The 24240-nt window shown below is 46.4% G+C and overlaps 1 protein-coding gene across 2 annotated transcripts in view; it reads left to right on the top strand.

Moving 5' to 3' along the window:
- Nucleotides 1-24240, top strand: part of agrn (agrin) — a 474755-nt gene that overhangs the window by 330632 nt on the left and 119883 nt on the right. For both annotated transcript variants that reach the window (XM_078557865.1, XM_078557866.1), the window contains 3 exons: nt 13295-13519; nt 17152-17376; nt 19655-19861. In XM_078557865.1, coding sequence (XP_078413991.1) covers nt 13295-13519; nt 17152-17376; nt 19655-19861 — 657 coding nt within the window. The remainder of the gene's footprint in view (nt 1-13294; nt 13520-17151; nt 17377-19654; nt 19862-24240) is intronic.

A 24240-nucleotide genomic window follows, 5' to 3' on the forward strand; every position in this document is an offset into this window, starting at 1 on the left:
CCCATTTACCTCTGACTGTTTAGGCTGCAGGAGAAGTGAGCAAAAAGACTGATCTGGTGGATTTTCTGTAATGAAGTTTATTAGGTCCCAATCTGTCTGCCGAGATCTGCTTATGCTGAGGCTGCCTGTGCCGTGTGAGTTAATGAGGTGTTTGGCCGCAGCTTGGCTCACAGCAGCTGCACCTGGGGTGCTGAATATAAAATTCAAATCCTGCAGTTACTGTGTAAATTAGACTGACCTTTTTCCTCGCAGCATTTGATAACATAACTGCAGCTCAGAATGAATCTGGAATTTCACTGAAAAGATGTCACAGCAGATTGGCACTGGCAGAAATACAACTGCATTATAGAGTAATTTTCTTCAAATGAATAGGATAGTGTGAAGAGACAGACCATTCGAAACCCTGACTTAGATATTCAAACGAGCATGTTAAACTTGAAGGCATTACATCACATCTTTTAAAGGGAACTGTTGCTATTGGAAAGGTAACGCCCTGTTCTCAAACTTTTTAAACAGCTTTGAATCTGCTGTGGTTAATCAGTCAGGGGAAAGCACCTTTTAGTTGTGTTTGTTGTACCAAGTGGAGAGAAGTTACAAGGGAAGAAGTAAGGGTAACAGCTGCTGAAAAATGGCATGGAATTTAATGCCCTCCCTTGAAGTAAGTTTGGTGGTGGTGGGGGGTATTTAAGTGGGTAGGGGGGTGATGGATGGAGGCCCCCCAACGCCTTCCTGCCTCAACCCTGATTAAGCCTGGAGCAGGAAGGCTTGTGGCCAGCCTTCCCATCCCACAGCCGATCGAGATCCGCGAGTGGGCAACTAATGCCCTCTTAAGGGCTTCATCCCGCCGCCACTGGTATTCAGCCAGCTGCAGGCAGAGCAGTTACCCCACCTAAACCCCGAAAAGGGATCCAGTATCAGGAAGGGGGCGGTGCCCTCTGAGAGCAGCACCCCACCACCCCCCACCACCACCACCCTCACTCGCCTGGGTCACTCGGTGATGCCAGGCCTGTGGTGGGCGCATGACCAGCAGCAGAACCCCTCCCCCGAGTGGCACTGCCTGCAGTGCACAGCTGCTGACCCCTGATTGTCCTGCAGCTCTCTGGGGGTGGGGGCAGAACTTTTGCCTCCAGGACCCTTGATCTCGGGAAGGCCCACCGCTGGTCACTTTAGTGCTTGAGAAGCACTTAGTTGAACTGGCCTTCCCCAAAGGAGGTGATATGGGGTGCTCACTGGGTGTCCAAATTAAATTCCATCCATTTGTTTTATTTTTGAACTGGGGCTGTGCTGTCATTCCGAGGAGAATGTACATATAGCAGTGGTTACCATTCATACAATCCATTGGTATGTATAATCCTCATCCTTGATTTCAAATCCCCCCCCATAACCTCGCGCCCCTGCCTATCTCTGTAATCCCCTCCAACTCTACAACCCTCCGACTTCTGCACTCTGGCTTTCTGGCGTAGTTCTGATTTTAATCGCCCCACCATCGGCAGGAGGGACCTCAGCTGCCGAGATCTTGAGCTCTGAATTCCTGCCCTACATCTCTCTGCCTCTCGGACTCACTTTCTCCTCCTTTAACGTGGTCCTTAAAACTACCACTCTTACCAAGCTCTTGAGCATCTGTCATAATCTTGACATGGTGTCAAACTTTGTTCAGTAACGCCTCTGTGAAGTGCCTTGGGACTTTTAACTATTTAAGTGCGCTGCATAGATAAGTTATTGTTGGCGTCAGTTTAGGATCAGCGCAGCTGGTATACAAGATGCAAGTGGTGGAGCTGTGGACATGTACGAGTTTATATAGATTGTGAGACCTTTGGGCGAGTGTTGCAAAGGTTAATGGTAATCATAATACCATAGCGCAACAAAAAAGAAGACCATTCATCCCATCAAGCTCGCTTCGGCCCTTTCAAAGAGTAATCCAGTTAGTCCCAGTTTTCACATCCTGCAATTTTTTCCTCCTTCAGCTATTTATTCAATTCTCTTTTCGAAAGCTCCAAATGAATCTGTATCTATCACCCTGTTAGGCAGTTCATTCCAAATCCTAATCACTTGTTGAATAAAAATGTTTTTCCTCATGACTCATCTAGTTCTTTTGTCAATCATCTCAACTCTGTGCCTCTGACAATTGGAAACTGTTTGTCTTTCTTTGCTCTATCTAAACTCTTAATGATCTTAAACAACACTGTTAAATCTCTCAAATCTCCCCATAGCTTTCGCTGCTTTAAGGAGAACAACCCCAGTTTCTCCAGTCTATCTATGTCTTTTTATTTGTTCAAGGGATGTGGGTGTTGCTGGCTAGGCCAGCATTTATTGCCTATCCCTAATAGTATGATTTTTAGCCCTTTCCTGTCACAGCCAATAGTACTTTCCTTCTTGTAAACACTTCATTGCCTATTGACTGGATCCTTTACTTTTTTTCTTTTATATAATGTGGGTGTCGCTGGCAAGGCCAACATTTGTTGCCCATCCTAATTGCTCTTGAAACTGAGTGGTTTGCTCGGCCTTTTCAGAGGGCAGTTAAGAGTCAACCGCATTGCTGTGTGTCTGTGGTCACATGCAGGCCAGACCAGGTAAGGATGGCAGATTTCCTTCCCTAAAGGGCATTAGTGAACCAGATGGGTTTTTACAACAATTGAAGATAAGTTGTTAGCATTACTGAGACCAGCTTTATATTCCAGATTTATTATTTTAATTCAAGTTCCATTTGGTGGGATTTGAAACTGTGTCCTCAGAATATTAGCCTGGGCCTCTGGATTAACTAGTGCAGTAACATTGCCACTATACCACCGTCTCCCCTAACTGTCACTGTAATCCCTCACCCCTGAAACCATATCAATATATCTCTTCTGCATTATCTCCAATACCCACGAGTCCCTCCTAAAATGTGGCACCCAGAATTGTACACAATACTCCAGCTGGGGCTGAATATATGGGAAGTGGGTTTGGAAGATCAGCACTCCTCTAGAGTCACCCTGAATGAGCAGCCAGAGGGCAGGATGGAATTGTGGGCAGGCTATAGAGTTTCTTGTAGGAGGGAAAAGAATTGTCCGAACCTTGGAAACGTTAAATTTAGCAAAGTGCAGGCTCTTAATTTATTATTCACGGGAAATGGGCATTGCTTGCAAGGCCAGCATTTGTTACCCATCCCTAATTGTCCTTAAGCTGAGTGGCTTACTAGGCCATTTCAGAGGGTAGTTAAAGAGTCAATCACTTTGTTGGCATTGATGTTTGACAAGCAGTGAGACAGTACAGCAGTGATAGTTGAGGGTGCTGGCTGAGATAGAGATGGGTGTCGATCGCAGATACATGGAAGCTGATCCCGTGCACATGGATGATGCCTGCCAAGGGGTAGTATGTAAATAGGACAGGATCACAGATGGAACCTTGTAATGAGTTGATTATGCAACGAGAGAGGAGAAATCATTCCAGGAGATAGGCCATCGACATTGGGATGAAAAGCAGCCAGGATGCAGGATGTATAATGTAAATAAGGTTGGAAAATGAGCACCTGCACAGAGATTTAGGGAAGGCTTCAGTAAGAATGTTGCAATGTGAATACCATCAATAGTCTGCAGAATTGCTGACATTCCAGCCATCTTGATGAGCGCTTAGAATGTGTGAAAGATGGTATCGAATGATGGTGGGGTAAGTTTGATAATTACTGGTTGTGGATTTCAGCTCATTTGCCAGCAGCAGGAATATTGTCTCCTTAATTAAATGTGACTCTGTCTCAGTGTCATGAAATAGGCTTACTGTCAAACAACAATACACAGCTAAGGATGCAGTAGGCAGTGAGCCCTTGGTAGCCTGATGAGAGCTAGCCACAGTGATAATTAAATCAGACGCTTGCTACAGGTAACATTTCTGTAGAATATTTACTTAAATTGCTTGAGCCATTGTGAATTGTATTTAATTATATACTGAGAGATTTTGTTATTTTAATAGGATATGCTTTTAAATATGTATTATTTTAAAAGTCCTCCCATTTCTAATTTCTCATTTGTTTTCAATGAATGAAAGATATATTATGACGGAAGGTCATTGGAAGGCAATGGAACTGCTATTATCCACTATTCTAATTTTCACTGAACAAAGCTTTTTTGCATGTGACATTGTTCCATTTGCAAATGTATTTTATATTTCATCTCCTTTTCTTGATGATTAAATCTGTATTGTGCTTCTAATATTTGTACTGTGATTGCCTTTATTTTCAACCCCAGTTTGTGAACTGGAAGTCTAAAATTTGGGATCACCCACTGGCACCCATTCCCCACTGGAGGTGTTTCATTCTCTCGTGCTGGATACGGGAGGTCTAGCTATAGTTTCCAGCTTCTCCAAAAGACGGAGCAGGGGGTGCCCAGGGGAAGGTCAGATCTGAACGTTCATTAACTTGCTGTGTTCTCCCTTTGTTGCACTGCAAGTGCTGACTCATTACTGGGGAGCAAGCAGTTCCCTGGGCATCAGCAGGTGCCCTGTTCTCTGGCCCAATTGTTGGTTCTACATCCGTGAGAATTATTATTAGGTGGCTGTTTGACCGTGTGGAGTATTGCAGCAGAAGCCAATTCCATTGTCACCTGACACACCGACTTGGTCACTCTCCCAGGGCAGAAATATTGGTGGTTCACCCCCATCCTTCCGACCCAGCTGTTGAGCTGCAGCGAGACCTGTTAACTTGACCAGCATGTAACCATGCATGAAGAGTTAGCGGAAGCGTCCTAGGAGTTGGAAAGGTTCTTGCAGGTTTGCGATGCGGGTTGAGGGCTACATTTGGACCCCGCCAAGGCCAAGAGCAATGAGCTGGTAGAGAAGTGATTGGAATATATTTTCGCCACAAGTCTAGGGGATTTGTCCCCTGGTCTAATTCTGGCAGTTAGGAGTAAAAGCTTATTGGACTGTACAGCAGCATGGATGAAAACCGATTCTATCCAAATACGGACCTAGGAATTTATAGGGATATGGAAAATATAAGAATGAAGACAAAATGTATGCCCTTAAAATGAGGAAGGAATTATGCCTGCATGCCCCAATTATGCCCTGCTATTTAACCTGCCTTGTTGCGCATGTGTGTGTTTAGTGTACATACTACATCAATCCCGATGCTTCAGGTAGTCTCGAGTCTTCTGTGAACCTCCTCCTGGGCTTGATTGTCACCCGTGTATCTCAGTGACCAAAACTGGATGCATTACTCAGTGTGGTCTAGTTGACACTAGTTGACAGTCAAAAGTGGCTTCCTCTGACTAGCACTTTTTTGGTTATAAAGTTCTGCATTCCCTTTGTTTTGCTGATTAGTGCTTTGCAGTGTTAGGCATGTTGACTGGTTAGTCTCTTAAATCCCTACCTATCTCTGGACCCAGCCTTGGCTATTTCATCACTGTTTGTGGACTATGCATGGTTGCCTATTCTTTTTTTGTTGTTGTACATAGTTGTAAAGAAAAAAGATTTGCATTTATATAGTACCTTACATTACCTCTGGATGTCCCAAAATTCTTCACAGCTGAAGTACTTTTGAAATGTAATTTCTACAATAATGTAGGAGAGGCTGCAGCAATTTTTTTTATCCATTCAAGGGATGTGGGCTTCGCTGGCCAGGCCAGTATTTATTGCCCATTCCTTAATACTCTTGAGAAGATGATGATGAGCTGCCTTCTTGAACCACTGCAGTCCATGTGGTATAGCCCATGTGGTATAGTGCTGTTCGGGAGGGAGTTCCAGGATTTTGACCCAGTGATAGTGAAGGAACGGCAATATATTTCCAAGTCCGAATGGTGGGTGACTTGGAGGGCAACTTCCAGGGGTGGTGATGTTCCCATGCATCTGCTGCCGTTGTCGTTCAAGGTGGTAATGGTTATGGGTTTGGAAGGTGCTGCCTAAGGAGCCTTGGTGAATTTTCCAGAAGTGCATCTTGTAGATGGTACACACGCTGCTGCTGTGCGCTGGTGGTGAGAGGGAGTGAATGTTTGTGGATAGGGTGCCAATCAAGCGACTGCTTTGTCCTTGACAGTGTCAAGCTTCTTGAGTGTTGTTGAAGCTGCACTCATCCAGGCAAGTGGAGAGCATTCCATCACACTCCCGACTTGTGCCATGTAGATGGTGGACAGGCTTTGGGGAGTCAGGAAGTGAGTTACTTATTGCAGGATTACTAGCCTCAGACCTGCTCTTGTAGCCACAGTATTTATATGGCTGGTCCAGTTCAGTTTCTGGTCAATGGTAACCCCCAGGATGTTGATACACAGCAAGGCCTCACTGACAACAAAATGGTAATGAGCTGTTAGTCACTTTTTTTTCCTTAATGATGTTGGTTGAGGGATGAATATAGGCCAGGAACTTTAAGGTTGTTGGTATTAAATTTTATTTGACAGTGATCTGCCCTCTAACATGTCATAGAGCCATTGAGTTTTACAGCACAGAAAGAGGCCCTTCGGCCCATCATGTCTACACCGGTCATCAAGTCCCTATCTATTCCAATCCCATTTTCCAGCACTTGGCCTGTAACCTTGTAGGCTATGGCATTTCAAGTGTTCATCTAAATACTTCTTAAATGCTGTGAGTGTTCTGGCCTCTACCACCCTTTCAGGCAGTGAGTTCCAGATACCCCCCACTCTCTGGGTGAAATTTTTTTTCCCTCAAATTCCCTCTCAACCTCCTACCCCTTAGCTTAAATCTATGCCCCCTGATTATTGACGCCTCGACTAAGGGGAAAGGTTTCTTCCTGTCTACCCTATATATGTTCCTCATAATTTTGTACACCTCAATCAGGTTCCCCACTAGCCTCCTCTGTTCTAAGGAAAACAACCCCATCCTATCTAGTCTCTCTTCATAGCTGAAATACTCAAACCCAAGCAACATGCTGGTGGATCTCCTCTACACTCTCTCCAGTGCAATCACATCCTCCCTATAGAGTGGCGGCCAGAACTACACACAGTACTTCAGTTGTGGCCTAACTAACACTTTATACAGTTCCATCATAACCTCCCTGCTCTTGTATTTAATGCCTCAACTAATAAAGGCAAATATCCCATATGCCATCTTAACCACCTTATGTACCTGTCCTTTTGCCTTCAAGGGTCTATGGACACACGCACCAAGGGCACTATTCTTTCCCTTGTTATCCTCTTGCCTCTAATATACTTATAAAACGCCTTTTGGATTTTCCTGTATTGTACCCACCAGTGTTTTTTCATGCCCCCTCTTCGCTCTCCTAATTTTTTAAACTAACCCCCCTGCACTTTCTATACTCCTTTCGGGCTTCCGCTGTTTTAAGCCCTTGGTATCTACCATAAGCTCCCCTTTTTCCTCTTATTCAATCCTGTGCATTTCTTGACATCTGGGGCTCTCTGGACTTGTTGGTCCCACCCTTCACCTTTACAGGAACATGTTGGCCCTACACTCTCATCATTTCCTTTTTGAATGACTCCCACTGGTCTGATGTAGATTTTCCTACAAGTAGCTGCTCCCTGTCCACTTTGGCCAGATCCTGCCTTATCATATTAAAATTGGCCTTCCCCCAATTCAGAACCTTTATTTCTGGTCCACCTTTGTCCTTTTCCTTAACTGCCTTAAATCTTACTGAGTTATGGTCACTATCACCAAAATGCTCCCCCACTGACACTTCTGCCACTTGCCTGGCTTTGTTCCCTAAAACTAGTTCAAGCTCTTGTAGGACTTTCTATGTGCTGGCTTAAAAAGTTCTCCTGGATACATTTTAAGAATTCTGCCCCCTCTAAGCCTTTCACACTTTGTCTATCCCAGTTAATATTGCGAAAGTTGAAATCTCCTACTATTTACCCCATTTATTTTTACACTGCTCTGAGAGTTGCCTACATATCTGCCCTTCTATCTCTCCCTGACTGCTTGGGCGGTCCATAGTACATTCCCAGCAATGTGATTGCCCCTTTTTGTTTTTAAGTTCTACCCACATGGCCTCATTTGCAGAACCTTCTTAGATGGCATCCCTCCTTATTGCAGTAATTGACTCCTTGATCAATATTGCGACACAACCTCCTCTTTTACACCGCTCCCCCCCACTCCCCATCTCGCTTGAAGATTCTATAAACCGGAATATTGTGCTGCCAGTCCTGCCCCTCCCTCAACCATGTCTCCGTGATAGCAATGATATCCTATCCCCATGTGTTAATCAACACCCTCAACTCATCTGCCTTATTTGCAAGACTCCTTGCATTAAAGTAAATGCCATCCAGCCTTGCCACGCTCCCTTGTGTCTTAATTTGACTACTTTCCAGACTGACTTGGTTTTTCTTCTATACTTGTCTGTACGTCACCCCCTACTATACCTCCACTCCATATCCCATCTCCCTGCCAAGTTAGTTTAAACCCCCACTAACAGCACTAGCAAACCCCTCCCCACCCCCGCAAGGATATTGGCCCCCTTACGGTTCAACTGCAACCCATCAGACATGTACAGGTCCCACCTTCCCCAGAAACAGAACCAGGAACCTAAAGCCCTCCCTCCTGCACCAACTCTTCAGCCATGCATTCACCTGCTTTATCCGGCTATTCCTATACCCCATTAGCACATGGTACCAGGAGTAATCCAGAGATTACAACCTTTGAAGACCTGCTTTTCGATGTGCTACCTAGCTCCCTAAATTATTGTTGCTGGACCTCTTCCCTCTTTCTACCTATGTCGTTGGTACCAATGTGAACCACGATCTCTTGACCGTTCAGCCTCCTCCTTCAGAATGGCCTGCAGCCGTTCAGTGACATCCTTGACCCTGGCCCCAGAGAGGCAACACACCATCCTGGAGTCACATCTGTGGCTGCAGAAACAGCTGCCTGTACTCCTCACTATTGAGTCTCCTACCACTCTTGCTGTTCCTCTCTTTCTCCTCCCCTCCTTGTGCAGCTGGGCTCTGGCTGCACACCCCCAGAGGAACCGTCCCTCTCACCATTTTCCAACACAGAAAAACTGTTCGTGAGTGAGTTGCACTCTGGGGCTTTCCTGACTAATTGCCTGCTTCCCTTCTTCTGACTGGTGGTCACCCATCCCTTCTCTGACTGCACATTCTTAAGCTGCGGGGTGACCACGTCTAAAAATGTGTTACCCACGTAACTCTCAGCCTTGTGGATGCACTGCTGTGTCTCCAGCCGCTGCTCAAGCTCCGAAACCCAGCACTCAAGCTGGTCAAACTGGTGGCACTTCCTGCAGATGTGGTCATCCACACTGCCAGGAGCGTCTAAGGCTTGCCACATACTGCAGACCGTGCAACACACGGGACTGAGCTCCCCTGCAATACCTTTAGTTAAAATACTATTACCCTAAATTTAAGCCAAGTAGAAAATTATTTGAATTTCTATCTTTTTTTAAAAATGAAAAGCTAGAACTCTTAACTTTCCTTAACATTACTTTAAAGTGGAGAAAAACAACTTACCCACCACCTATCAATCAGCTCTCTGCTTTGTGCTGAAGTCACTTCTGTCAGCCTTTTCAAATTCTGGCGGGTTTCTTGTTGGGGTTAGCTGCTGCTGCTCCGACTGGCTCAATCTGGGCCTTGACCCTCAGGCTTTTATTGAGAAGCTCCACTGGAGCCGTTCATCCCCAGGTTCTGTTCACTCCGCTCCACTCCCACTGCTGCTCCGACTGGCTCAGGTTGGCTGTAACCATCAAGCAGAATCTTTTGCTCTTGGAATATTTGTGGGCGTCAGGACCATTTCCGGGTATCTGACATTTAAGGAGTGGCTGGGAGGGTGTAGGTGAGACTGAAAATGGTGGGAGAACCTGGTACTGGCCCAGTAATGCAGATTTCACTTTTTACACCCCCCCCCCCCCCCCCCCCCGCAAATCCCCAACCACCTAGACCCTCTCCTACCTGTTGTGAAGGGGCCCATTTCTCAGTTAAACATGAGAATCTCACAATCACTACATATGGACATTCTGTAAATATTGACAGATCAACTTTAAGAACCGAGATTGTAATTATAAGCAACAGACTCCCCCTCATCAGTGTTAGGGAACGGTGAGATAAGCAACTCGCAGTGAATGAAGGAACCTCCTCCAGTACGTTGAGAATGGTCCAGTCTCTGTGGGATATCTTCTGGAAACATGTAGCACTGAAACAGGCTGTTTAGCGATTAACGGCAGTCATCACTGTTCTCAAAGCCACAATTCATTGCATTCCCAGGGGAGTGGAAACGCCAGGAATTGTCAGAGAATAGAGGATTGACTCTGCCCACAGGGTGCTGGGATGAACCCATCTACAAGTACGGCTGAACTAGGCAATGAGCAGAGGTTTACAGCCAACCTGAGGAGCCAAAAGTCTTTGATGCAATTTGATGAATGTTGCTTCATCTGGGGATTTATTTTTGTAGCCTGTTGCAATTGACCTACCGTAGAAAGTGTGATTTTTTATTTTTTTACATTTATTTTTTTGCGCCGATGGAGGAGAGGAGCATTGGCACCAGGAAAGGGGACATTTCCCTGTTCCTGATACTCGACCAGTCACTGCCAGGTTAGATATCAACCTGGAGCTCTGCACTCTGCCCCAGCTTCACAGCATACTTCATTCGTGAGACTTGTTCCTCTTTTAAAGCCAAGCTGAGTGAGGTGTCAGTGAAGTTCGGGGCTGTGCTGTATGCCCTTTGCCACGAGGAACTGGTTTGAGCCTGCAAAACTCAATTCACTTTTTAAAAAAAAAAGGATTGAACCCAGATCGCAAGGTAGCCATGCCTTGGAACTGCACCCCATCCCCAATTCCTCAAATTAAGATTGGATCTTTTTTAAAAATTAAAATTCATCCTCAGGACGTGGGCGTTACCGGCAAGGCCATCATTTATTGCCCATCCCTGTTTACCTTGGAGAAGGTGGTGGTGTGCCACCTTCCGTGAGCTGCTCTGCCTGTGTGGTGAAGGTACACCCACGGTGCTGTTCGATCGGAAGCTCCAGGATTCTGACCCAGCACAGGGACAACGCCTTTATTTTTATGGCCCCTCCCAGAGGTGGGTTTACAGGTGTGGGGGCCGAGGGCATAAAATGCTATCGGCACCGTGCCCGCCATCTGCCTGCCCCGCCCCTGGATTGTGCTGGTGGAGGAGTGTTATTTTTATTCATTCATGGCATGTGAGCATCACTGGCTGGGCCAGCATTTATTGCCCATCCCTAATTGCCCTTAAGAAGGTGGTGGTGAGCTGCCTTCTTGAACCGCTGCCATCCCTGTGCCGGTGAGTGAATTTAGACACATGGGTGGAGCTCTAATGTAGTATCTTAGCTTGACCATGGTATCCAGGCTCCCCGTGGCCCCTCTTCCCTACCAGACATGCTGTGAGTTTTATTCCCCGTGGTGTTTATCTCAGCAAACTGGATATGTAAAGCCTGTGGTGATCAGTTGCATCGAATTTTGTCTGTAACTAAAGGATCAATGAAAAACCATTCTAGGTTACATTAAACAGTCATAAAAATCAGAACACTTTCTCACTAACCCTCTGAATACTGAAATTCTCTTCATGATCATCATGGATGTGGCTTCCATCTTGCGACCTTTAGAGAACTGGTGAGGAAGCACAGTTGGTTGGAGCTGTGAGGAGGGTATTGTGTTGATGCTACGTTGAATGAGCCCTCTGTCAGGCAGACAGCACTTCTGCAGCTGACGTATCAGTTGCCACAATAATGCATTAAACGTGAAGCTTAGTTCCCCAGGGATTCATTAGTAAGCTCATTGCCTTGTTTTGGAAGTGAGCCATACAAACTGATCCTGACTATGTGCTGATTATTTTCATTTTGTGTTCACTCTGGTGATATGAGCATCACAGGAACATATTGCCCAGCCCTGGCTGCCCTTATGATTAGACCTCCTCCTTGAACGCCCACATGCCATGTGGTGAAGGTGCCACGACAGTTCAGCCAGGGAACTCGTTGTGGGTGTAAGGTTGGCCTTGATGTCCCATAGCTAATGAACATAAGAACTTTAGAAATAGGAGCAGGCCCGATCGGCCTGTCGAACCTGCTCTGCCATTCAACAAGATCATGGCTGACCTCATATCTCGACTCCAACTTCCCGCACTATCCCCATAGCCTTAATTCCCTTAGTGCCCAAACTCCATCCATCTCTGTCATGAATAAACTCAATAATTGATTATCCACGGCTCTCAGGATAGAGAATTACAAAGGTTCACAACCCTCTGAGTGAAGAAATTTTTCCTCATCTCAGTCCTAAATGGCTGACCCCCCCCCTCTTAGATTGAGACTGTGACCCCATGTTCCCTAGCCAGGCGAAACATTTTCTCAGCGTCTATCTACCCTGTCAAGTCCCTTTAAAAATGTTTTAAATCTTTCAGTTAGATCACCTTTAATTTCGTTTAACCTTGAGAGGAAGGGTGTTCCCACTCCTGGCAGTTAAAAGATGCAGGACTCGCTGTGACTGTTGATATCGAGTGAGAACAAGCTTGGGCCCTGATATGAAGCCATTGAGCGGCAATCGCTGTTCAGGCTGAGGCACAGAACAAATGGTAATTTGGGTCAAGTATGGTTGATATTGTGCCAGTTACTGTAGTTATCCATTAAAGGTGGTGAGTATATTGTGTTAATTCGTTGAAGTTGTCAGGAGGAGGTGTGAAGATCTGTCTCAGGTGTGTGCTGGTACTGGACCATGACCATGCAGGCTGGCTTAATGACAAATCTATTAACCAATTAATTTGCCGTTCATTAATCTTTGCAATCATGAGTCCAGTTTTGTTGCATTCGTCTTCACATCTCCGGAACAGAATAATCCTTCAGAAACGCTGCAGAGCTGCATCTCCGATGGGGCGCTCCCAACAGGGATAATCACTCGCTGTAATTACTGGCTGGGAATCAGATGGAATACCTCGGACTGTAGACCCCAGAGAGAGTTACTCTGTGCGCTGTGCGTTGTAATCCTGACAGAGCTGAGTTTCTGCCTGTGTGTAGAAGCTCTACGCTGGGGTGGGTGGGGGGGTTAACTGTGACAGTGTTACAAGAGTTTCAGCCATAAAGACTTGGAGGGTTAGTGAACACTGAGCACTTTTAGAACCTGGTTTGACTGTGCACTGTCCAACTTCACCTTCCGCTGCAGTTGTACTCCATGTGGTGCCACACCCAAGCTGAGAAAAAGTGAAGTCTCAACTTGTGTGGTCCCGATAGAGGCCTGAGTTACGCTTTCAGCCCTGCATCATTTTGCAGCGATGCAGGTGCCGCAGTATAACTGTGCTCCAAACAGAACTGGAGGGCAGCCTATAAAATGGAGCCCACGTAACCCGAGTCAGAGGGAGACACCTGACTGTGTAACGACTTATAAAGGCCACTTTGTTTCTTTTTGTGTCTCAGGCTCGAAAGACCCCTGCAGCGAGGTGACCTGTGGGTACGGCAGCACCTGTATCCAGTCGTCTGACGGCCAGTCTGCCAAGTGCGTCTGTCCCACCACGTGCGGCAGGGAACTGGAGAGGGTGGTCTGCGGCAGCGATGGCAAGGATTATAAAAACGAGTGCGAGCTCAACAAACACGCCTGCGACAACCACAAAAACGTGTACAAGAAGTCCGATGGACCCTGTGGTGAGTGAGGAGGCGCAGAGTTGAAAGAACAACGCTAAATTAACAGAGAGGATCACAGGTTTTCCAGGCCTCTGCTGGCATAAACATGCCTGCAAGATTAAAAAGGGTTAAATCATGAGCACATGTTGCGTAGACTAATCCTGTATTCCCTGGAATCTAGAAGATTAAAGGGTGATCTAATTGAGGTGTTTCTAAGATGCTTAAAGGATTAGATAGAGAGCAACTGTTTCCCCTGGTGGGGAAGTCCAGAACAAAGTGGCATAATCTTAAAATGCTAGGGTGTTCAGGGGTGATGTCAAGAAACATTTCTGAACACAAAGCCTAGTTGGAAATCTGGAACTGTCTCGTCCAAAAACCTATTAAGACCAGGGGTCAATTTGAACATTTCCATTATATATGTTTTTTGTTAGGCAAGGGTGTTAAAAGTTGCAGAACCCAAGCCGGGTGAATAGAGTTAAGATAGAGTTCAGCCCTGATCTAATTAAATGGTGGAACAGGCTCAAAGGGCTGAATGACCTCCTGCTGTTCCTGTGTTTCTCGGGTTTTGGGGATGTATGTGATGCCATTGAAAAATGTTCTTCTCTAATGAATGTGCTATCTGGATGACCTGGACTTCACCGAGGTTTACACCGCACGACAGAGGATCTGGTATAATATATGCCCCTTCAGATCCAGTTGAATATGTTCCAACCAAAAGCTCGAAGTTCATACCAAGTATTTAGAAAGTAATTCCCTGGGTTGATGACTGGCCTCCAGGCTGCAATTCTTTATGTGACCCGATTTTTCCATTTCCATGATACAGACCACAACTGACCCAGTTTCAATTTTTAAAAATTCATTCACAGGATGTGGGTGTTGCTGGCTAGGCCGGCATTTATTGCCCAACCCTAATTGCCCTTGAGTGGCTTCCTAGGCCATTTGAGAGTCAACCACATTGTTGTAGGTCACATGTGGGCCAGATCAGGTAAAGACGGCTGATTTCCTTCCCTAAGGCACATTTAGTGAACCAGATGGGTTTTTAACAACAATTGACAATGGTTTCATGGTCATCTCAGACTTTTAACTCCAGATTTTATTGAATTCAAATTCCACCATTGGCTGTAGTGGGATTCAAACCTGGGGCCCCAGAGCATTACCCTGGGTCTCTGGATTACCAGTCCAGTGACAACTCCACTAGGCCACTGCCTCCCCACTGATCTCAGATAAGGTGACAGCAGTGGCATTTCATTTGATCTCAGTGTCCCTCATGCGAGGAGAGAAAGCTTCAGCCAGAGTTTCTGCTCCTGTAGCAGTCAGGTTCAGCGCCGATACCTCTGCCCATATACCCTGTCAGGACAGGTCAGATACATATAGAGGCAGAGGGTAGCAGCATGTACGAGGGTCAGCCAAGACCTCATGCAATTGTCATCCAGCAAGAGGAAGAGAAAACAAGGTGAGAAATATGGGGCTGAATCTTCTGTGGAGTGGCAGTCACCAACAGACTGCCACTCTGCTCCTATTTCCTTACCTTAGCATGGAGCTCCATGTTTCTCATCCAGACTTCAAACCTGGGCTGAGAAATGTGGAGCATAGCTGCTCCTGAAGTCCTTCTGAACAGTGCAGGATCATCAGGGGAAGCAAAGCCACACCCCCCCCCCCCCCCCCCCCCCCCCACCCGTTTACGGTCCTAGCTGCCGTATTCTGGTGAGTTTAAATGTCCCAGCCACTTTGACCAGCTACAGAGAGAGGATAAGTGTGTACAGTGAGGGAGATAGGGTGGGGGGGCAAGGTCAGATGATCGGGGGCTGGTTAGAGTGATCGGAGGGATAGGGTGGTCGTGGGGTGGGGGGAGATCGGGAGGTTGGTGGGGCAGTTGGGGGTTGGGGGATCGGGGAGTGTTAGTTGGGGGATGCTGGGGCCAGTCAGGTGGTCAGGAGTGTTGGTGGGGTAGACAGAGGTGGGGGAAGTGATCAGGTGCTCTGGGAGGGTGGTCAGGGGGATGTAGTGGGAGGTCGCTGTTGGGGATGTGGGGGGTGGTGTGTGGTCAGCAATGTAGTTACCCAGCAGTTAGAACTGGTTTTAATCCTTCTAACCTTTCCTGGGTAACTATTCTGCTAAGTAAGTCGTCAGAACAATCCGACGTCTCCAACTTTAAATCAGAGTTTCAGAGGATCCCAGATGCAGGGAATTGCCCCACAGAGGTTGAAGCTTCCCGGGCAATTCCCGTGCAGTCCTTGCGTGAGGACTTCCAAGGGGATCCTAGCGGATCTTCTGGGGCATCTCGAGTGTACGACCCCGGGGTACGACAGGGTAAAGAGCTATTCTCTTCTCAGATTGTCCAGAGTTTCAGGCGTGTGTTTATGTTTCTCCCCTCACATTGTAAAAGAAATGTGACCCTCACTCCCTGGTCATTGCGGCCTTGGCTGCTGGCCTCTGAGGTATGTTTAATCATAACCTGTCATACCAATTTCCTCGGTTGTCTTGTGTTTTTGTTCAATATTCACTTTAAGCCGTACAGACCAGATCTTAGCAGGTGAAAGAGCTTTTGGGCCTGAGGTCAGTATTGTTGGGTAACTCTATCAAGTTTATGGAGCAAAGCTGGAGAAAAGGAGGTTGCAGCAAAGATCAGGTAGGATCTAACTGAGTGGCGGAGCAGGCCTGAGGGGCTGAATGGCCTCCTGCTGTGCTGATGTTAATTTGGCCCTGGACTAGAGAAAGAAAACGTTGGCCAGAGCCCCTCTCCTGATTGTTGTCCAGGCAATGCTTGCTGGAGTGTGTGGGTGAGGTTAACATGTACACTTCACCCCAGAAATGAATAGCCCACCAGTGTTTCCTGTTGAGGCATCAGGTCAAGAAAATCGATTGGAGTGACATTCTGGAGGACCAGTGGCGTCCATGGAACCAGACTCCAGCAAGAATTGGAGCCCTGGCCTATTTCCCTATCATTGGCCCAGAATTGCTGGGATGGGTAGAACTGACATTGCCCCAATTACGAACTACCAAACCAGGATGAATCACCAGTGACAGCCATCTCACGCTGAGCACCACGCCCCATGGTAAGGAGGAGAGATGGAGGAAGGTGCTGCTGAGAAACCCACTTGGTTGTTCTGACTGATGGTGATTCACCAGCTGTCAGTGGTTATCAGAGAGCGACAATCGCACTTCTTTTCTGCTACCGATATTTAGGCACGTGCTTCTCTGACCAAAAGAGAACAGTCAGAAAACTGCAGGCGACAAGCAGTCCAATCCCTGATTTGCACTCCCAGTGGGTGAAGCTACTTAATGACAGTGTGGGGCCCCTGTTCCCCTGACTTCATCATCCCCTAATCTGCTGGAATGAGAGCTAAGTTGTAATATTGACAACTTTATGGGGAAGCCAGGTAAATACATGTGAGAAAAGGGAATAAAAGGTTATGCTGATCAGGTGAGATGAAGTAGGGTGGGAGGGGACTCATACGGAGTGCAAACACCAGCACAGCCCAGTTGGAGGTGTCTTTCTAGGCTGCACGTCCTCTGTATTTCTTTATAACGTGGATTTGCAGCTGTTGGACAAATGGGTGTCAAACTCCACTGCTTCAGTATTTGACACACTGACGGGCAGAGAAAGGGTAGTAACGCCAGCGCCTGTAACCTGGTCATTCTGTTGTGTACAGACCCGTGCAAAGACGCTCAGAGCGATCTGAATAAGACGTGTCGAGTGCACCCGAGAGCTCGCAAACCCGAGGTGCTGCTGACACCGGAAAGCTGCCCGCCGGAGTACCAGCCGGTCTGCTCGGACGATGGGCAGACCTACAACAACAAGTGTACCATGGAGAGAATGGGAGCTATCAGAGGCATCAATCTTCAGAAAGTTCGCTCGGGACCCTGTCAGGCTAGAGGTGAGCCGCGACATACCAGAGCCCCTAGGCTGCCTGTGAAAATCGACTTTGTCACGTGATGGTCAAGTTCTGAGGTTCAGAGGGGTTCAGTCCTGAGTCTCATTCAGCGCTCGGCATCTGCTGATTAATTGTAACACACTTCAACATTTTTCTACCAAAAAAACACAAATCCCTCTGAATGCCCCTCAAAACTCAACCTCCCAGTTGATTTTCTCATTAAACTTTTACCTCAGGCTAAATGCAGAGTTAAATATTTTTTCTAATTTGTTCTCGAGATGTGGCCATGGGCTCCTCCCTTCAGCGCAATTGTCTTCACAATTTGGGTGGTTTGTTAGGCTTCTTCAGAGGACATCAAGGGGCAAGGACACAGCAATGGACTGGAGTCAGGTGACTAGCTAGGGGTGGCAATTTCTTGTACTGGAAGGGCACGAATGAACCAGTTGGGGTTTTTAAACACTTTTCGCCAATTCTTACGTTTACAGTGCCAGCCTGGCAATTATTTATTGGGGTTCAATTCCGTGACCTGCGGGATGAAATTTAAACTCAGTATATCTCTGGGTGACAAGTTGGGTGCCAAAACCTCTACACTATTGAACACAGCTTCATTATTTGCTATAAATGTGATCTTTTAAATCCTAATTCCCTATCCTTTCTCAATGTGGAGCACTAGGTGGGCACATGGGGTGGTATTTTGGTCCTAACATTGCAACCCCAGTTCTGCGACCAGTGCTCCCATTTAGTGAGGCTCCATGCTTGAATCCCTGTAAGACATACGCTGCTCACAAGAGTGTGCCCTCTAGCTCAGTGGGAGAAGTTTTGCTTCTGAAGCTAGAAAATAACGGGTTCAAAGCCTCACTCCGGTGACTTGAGCACGTCATCTCGACTGACACTTCAGTGCAGTACTGAGGGAGCGCTGCACTGTCAGAGGCCCCAACCTTTGGATATGACATCTGTCCTCTCAGGTGAATGTAAAAGATCCCGTGGCACAACTGGAAGAAGAGTAGCGAAGCTCCCCCTTTGTCCTGCCCAACATTTCTGCCTTGACCGGCATGACAAAAAACAGATTATCTGGTCGTTAATTTTGGTGTGGTTTGTGGGATCTTGCTGTGCGTAAGTTGGCTGACACTTTCCCCTGTGCTGCAACAGCAACTGCACTTCAAAATATTAATTTGCCCTGGATTTGGAACATTCTGAGGTAAAGAAACAGCGCTGTTGGCATCTGGCAGGTTGCGACTTCCCGTTGATCCCTCGCCCACCCCAGCAGGGAGATCCCTGGCATTCCTCATCTCCTTGTGAAATGCAGCTTTGGGGAGGAAGGGATGAATCCTACGCCCTTCCACCGCGGGGCTCCCTGAAGTCCTTTTGTTCAACACTGCAAGAGTTGGAGACTTACAGCTATACATCCATTTCCAAGACTTGGGGGATCTATTCACAGAATCACAGAATATCATAACATGGATGGAAGCCACTGTCTGTAGTTATCCAATGAGTCCCATTCTCTAGCCCTTTCACAGAATCACAGGGTGCAGAAGAGGCCCATCGAGTCTGCACTGACACGTGAGAAACACCTGACCTACCTACCTAATCCCATTTACCAGCACTTGGCCAGGTACTTTTTAAAGGATGTGAGGCAACCCGCCTCCACCACCCTCCCAGGCAGCACATTCCAGACCGTCACCACCCTCTGGGTTAAAAAGCTTTCCCCGTATCCCTTTTTTATCATGTACCTATCCCTTTCATTATGAATGCTGTTTCCATCACTATTCCCGGTACGGAACTCCATGTCCCAACAAACCTCAGTGTAATTTTATTCCCTAGCATTCAGTGATCATCTTACTTACAGATCAACTGACCAGTGGAAGTAGTTTTTCCCCATTTAGTTTATATGTTTTCAGAATTTTGTGCAACATTATCATAGGTTTCTGTGCCGTATATTCTATGTATTCCCTTGTAAACCTCCTCTTAACCTTTGCTGTAATGAGAAAAGCCCTAGTTTCTTCCAGTCTCTCTCCAAGACTACAACCTTTTGTTCCTGATAGCTTAGTGACCATCTTCTGTATGATTAGGAACCCTTCCTAAACCAAGGTCCCCTCAAAACAGCACACAGTATCCTAAAAGATGTATTAATTTTAGTATCATTCTTTAAGGTAGTGGAATAGTTATAAAGGACGTATGCCAAGCTGTGCCCACCCGCTGCTGCCCTCATGTCCCACCGGTCTCTGCCTGCTCCAGAGTATTGTGCTATTGGGCTAAAATCTCCTCACTGTTTCGATTACAGACAAGTGCCAGGAGGAGTGTAAGTTCAACGCAGTATGCCTCAACCGAAGGGGCATTGCCCGCTGCTCCTGTGATCGCATCATTTGTGACGGAGCCTACAAACCCGTGTGTGGTCAGGACAACCAAAGCTACAACAATGACTGCGAGCGCAAGCAGGCTGAATGTCAGCAGAGAGCCTTCATTCCAGTCAAATATCAGGGTCCTTGCGGTAAGTACTTGCGGTGACCCACTGCGTGAGCAATCGAAATATTTTACCTGGACGTAAAACTCTCTGTTGCCATGACCTCTGTAAAGATATTACATACTGCATTGCTTTTGTTGTGACTTAAAAAAAAATCCTTCTCATCTACTCTAAATGTTGCCTTCACAACTCGACAGAAGTGAAGTAGGATTAATGTTGCAATATAGTTCCTGCTCAACGCCATCCCATTTCTCCTTTGAATCCATTTGCCATCATGTCACATCACAACATTGTTCTACGTGCCCATTACATTTGGTAGTGCCAGACCACAGTTCCATCTCTGTGTTTCCCTTGCTGCATTTTCAAGTGTTTTTGTTTCAAATGTGTTTTCTCGTATGCAGTGTCTCACCGATGATCACCTCTTTTTGTCTTGTCTTGGGAACTGTCCAATCAGAGTCGGAGCGGCGTGCCTCTGTCCTTGCGAGTTCGACCTCTGACCTTATCTGTGAGGGCTCTTCGGACCTTGAATGTGACCCTGCTGGACCAGGGTCAGGAGAAGTTGTCAAGTGAGGGGAAAGGTCAGGTCTCTCCTGACCCAGAAGGATTTGCTCTTAAGAATGCAACTTTCTCAACATTAAAACAAACTTAGACAAAATGGAGCTGACAGTTTCAAATGCTGCCAACCGTTCCCCTCCCATTTGTTTTATTTATAGAAAAGACAGGGTTTGTTTTTTAAAAAAAGCTCGATATCTTTAATGAATTGCAATGTTTCTGAGATTGTGAATTTTTTTGGGGGATCTTTCAAACGATACATGCCCAAGCTCTCAATATGCTTTGTCTACTGCTTAGGAGCAGCTAGAAAGCTTTTGTAAGGTTAGAGGTACCTTCTTGTTCAGGATGCATGGCTTGCCCCTTTACTGAGACTATAGTTTCAAAAAGCTATCTCCCCCCACCTCCCCTAAAATTGGCATGTCGCATGATATGGGAGGGAGTACAGGGGTGAGGTGTGGAGGATGCAAGTGAGAAGATAGCGTCGTAGAGTTTACAGCACGGAGAGAGGCCCTCTGTGTCCACACCGGTCATCAAGCCCTTATCTACTCTAATCCCATTTTCCAGCACTTGGCCCGTAGTCTTATTTGCTATGGCGTTTCAAATGTTTATCTGAATACTACTTAAATATTGTGAGGATTCCCGCCTTTACCACCCTTTCAGGCAGTGAGTTCCAGATGCACGATGAATGGTAGGACCCTAGGCAGAACAGAGGATCAGAGGGACCTTGGTGTGCATGTCTATAGATCCTTGAAAGATGTGCCTGTTAGATTTGGATTTGTTCTCGTGATTGGTGAGAAGCGAAAACAAGCTCCTACAATTGTGTGTGATTTTCTGCACAATGTCCTGCTTGTCATATGGTCTAGCAAATGCATCATCAGGTTCCAGTTTTTGATAGATACAAAGCGAAACCTTAACTTACTTTATTTGTCTTAACATTCATCTTCATCAGCTAGAATGACAATGTCAGCGGGTGCCATGGGAACACCATCACCGCCACGTTCCCCTCCAAGTCACACGCGATCCTTACTGAGGCAGGTGATGCCATTCCTTCACCGTTGCTGGGCCAAGAGAGCCCGGAAGTCCTGACCTAACAGCACTGTGGGAGCACCTGCAGTACACGACTGCAACCTCTCCGGGGTAATTGGGGATTTTTTTAAAAAATAGCAAGGACGATGTCCCTTTCTACCACAATTATACTTAAAAAATGATATTATTGTATACATTCAGACAAGTAAAAGTTGACCGGTAAGAGACCTTCTGTAAGCAATTAATTTTGGATGCAATGGGGACAGATAGATGAAAGAGGTCAGGTTCACAAATTTATCTAATTATTATGTGCTTGAGTGAATTAATTTCCATTTGGATCCTGCTCCTTGTGCTTTGGTGTTGTGCGTGAAGTTTGTGCCACGGCACTTCGACAGATGGCAATGAAACCCTGCTGTCATGAATTGGAGACTCGATTGGCATCAAACTGGGCAAGCCAATATTCAAGCTACCCTGAAGATAGAGCCTCATCCTAATTAGAGAGTTTGAGTTCTAATCCAGTCTTTGGCTCAGTCCGAGGAGTCTGTGTGTGTCGATCCAGGCGCGACTAGTTAGAGCACTGCAGAGGGCAGGGGAAAGGAGCAATGCCAAGTCCACCTCTGTAGCAGATTGCTCCTTGTTCAGCTTGTCATAAAATGCCACTGATGCCAAACACGACAAATGCTTTTTGGTACAAACACAAACAATGATGGAGGGCACTTTGATAGGAAATAATAGGTTTATGGTTTTAGTTCTAATTTAGTGTGGTTTAAACCCTAATGTTTTGGCTCACTCCGCTGTTGGCCTTTTGGGTTAAGACCTTGCTTATTGTGGCATTGAGCTATATAAACTGAAAAGTGTCAGCCTTGACCTCCTGCCTGTAGCAGATCCCAGCTAGAAAGAGCAACTGCATTGCCAAATTGGTGTCTACTGTCAGTGGCAAGGGAAGAGGAAATAGCAGCCAGAGTTCTTGCTCCTTGGTTGCGGTCCAGAGACACCATGCTATGTTTTGTGTGTGTGTGTGTGCAGAGATTGGGCTTGGATGCTTTTTGTATCCAGGTAGTTGGACAGCAATAAACTCCCAAGCGAAAAATAACAGCCAGGTGAGATGGTGGAGCCTTTTCATGGAACTGCACCCAATCTCTAAATCAGCATCTCCAGAGGGGGAAATTCGGGGAAGAGAACATTTTTTAATTAAAAAGAGGAAGGATGCATTTTGGGTTCTGAAGCAATAAAGGCTAGCAGGAAGGCAAGCTTTACATTTTGAGTTTTATAACACCACAACTTAAGAAAAAGAAAATGCACAGTGTGAAATGAGTGAATAATTTATTCATTTGTACACACTAGGGCTGTAATTTTCCAGACCCCCACCCACCCACCCCGTGGTGGGGCTGGCAAGCCATTGTAATCTCCTTTCACATCGCCGTGAGGGGCTGGAAAATTCCAGCCAAGCTTTTTAAAAACTTGTTTCATATTAAAAGGTCATCTTCCATTGAGATATATCACTAAATGGATGAACAGATTTTCAAATGTTTGGTGTCTCACTATGCATCCTCCTCCATAACTAGGGTTTTGTATAATTATTTGTTGTTTAAAGCAGCCATCAGTATTTAAGACTGGATTTCTCCCACTCTCTGTAACTTTGATGTAAAGTCAAGAGCTTGCGTGATTTCTTGACCAGTGTCCTGGTCAGCGATTGGGAAACTCCTCTGGAAATGTTATCCCTGAGCGTTGCTGGTATAGCTTTTCTCTGTATTCTTTCACGGGAACCGCTGGCTAGGCCAGCGTTTGTTGCCTATCCCTGACTGCCCTTGAAAAGGTGGCGATGAGCCGCCTTCTCGAACCACTGCAGTCCATTTGGTAGTTGGCTGAGCATTGGCTGGAAGGATGTGCTGATCCCAGGAGAGCGACAGGAGCCGCCATAACGTTGATGGGTAAATTTGTTAGTCCGCTCACTGAACCAGCGTTATGTCAGATCCCTTGCACTTGCAGGTGTAGGAGCTCATCCTAGCTAGTTCCCCTCACCCTCCATACCCACGTTGATGGCCTCCAGATACACTGTTGAAACAAAACTATCATTCTTTGAAAGCAGCACAAATTCCCTCTTCACGCAGACCCTTTTGACCAAGAACGCAAACAAATCAATTTACAATTATGTAACGCTTTTAAAATAGTAAAAATGTCCCAAGGCAATCGACAAATTTTGATGTGCGACAAAAATTGGCACTGATTGACACAGATACAGAGGTGACCCAAAGCCTGGTCAAACAGATCGTTCCTTAAAACTAAAGTAAAGGCATAGCGAGGCAGTGAGGTTTAGGGAGGGAGTTCCAGAGTTTTGGGCCCAGGCAGCTAAAGGTATGGCCAGCAATGGACAGGTTTTCAAATGGTTGGGGAGAAATCCAGGGCAAGGAAAATCAGAGATGCCCAAGAGGATAGAAAGATATAAAAATAGGAGCAGGAGTAGGTCATTCGGCCCTTCGAGCCTGCTCTGCCATTCAGTATGATCAGGGCTGATCTGCCATTCAGTATGATCAGGGCTGATCCTCTATCTCAACGCCACACTCCCACTCTCTCCCCATACCCTTTGATGCCTTTAGAGTCTAGAAATCTATCTATTTCCCTCTTAAATATATTTAGTGACTTGGCCTCCATAGCCCTCTGCGGTAGAGAATTCCACAGGTTCATCGCTCTTTGAGTGAAGAAGTTTCTTCTCATCTCAGTCCTAAATGGCCTTCCCCATATCCTGAGATGGTGACCCCTTGTTCTAAACGCACCCCCTCCCCCCACCCCCAGCTAGAGGAAGCATCATCCCTGTATCCAGTCTGTCC

Source organism: Cetorhinus maximus, chromosome 15 (assembly GCF_964194155.1).
Source record: "Cetorhinus maximus chromosome 15, sCetMax3.hap1.1, whole genome shotgun sequence".
Lineage (NCBI taxonomy): Eukaryota > Metazoa > Chordata > Chondrichthyes > Lamniformes > Cetorhinidae > Cetorhinus > Cetorhinus maximus.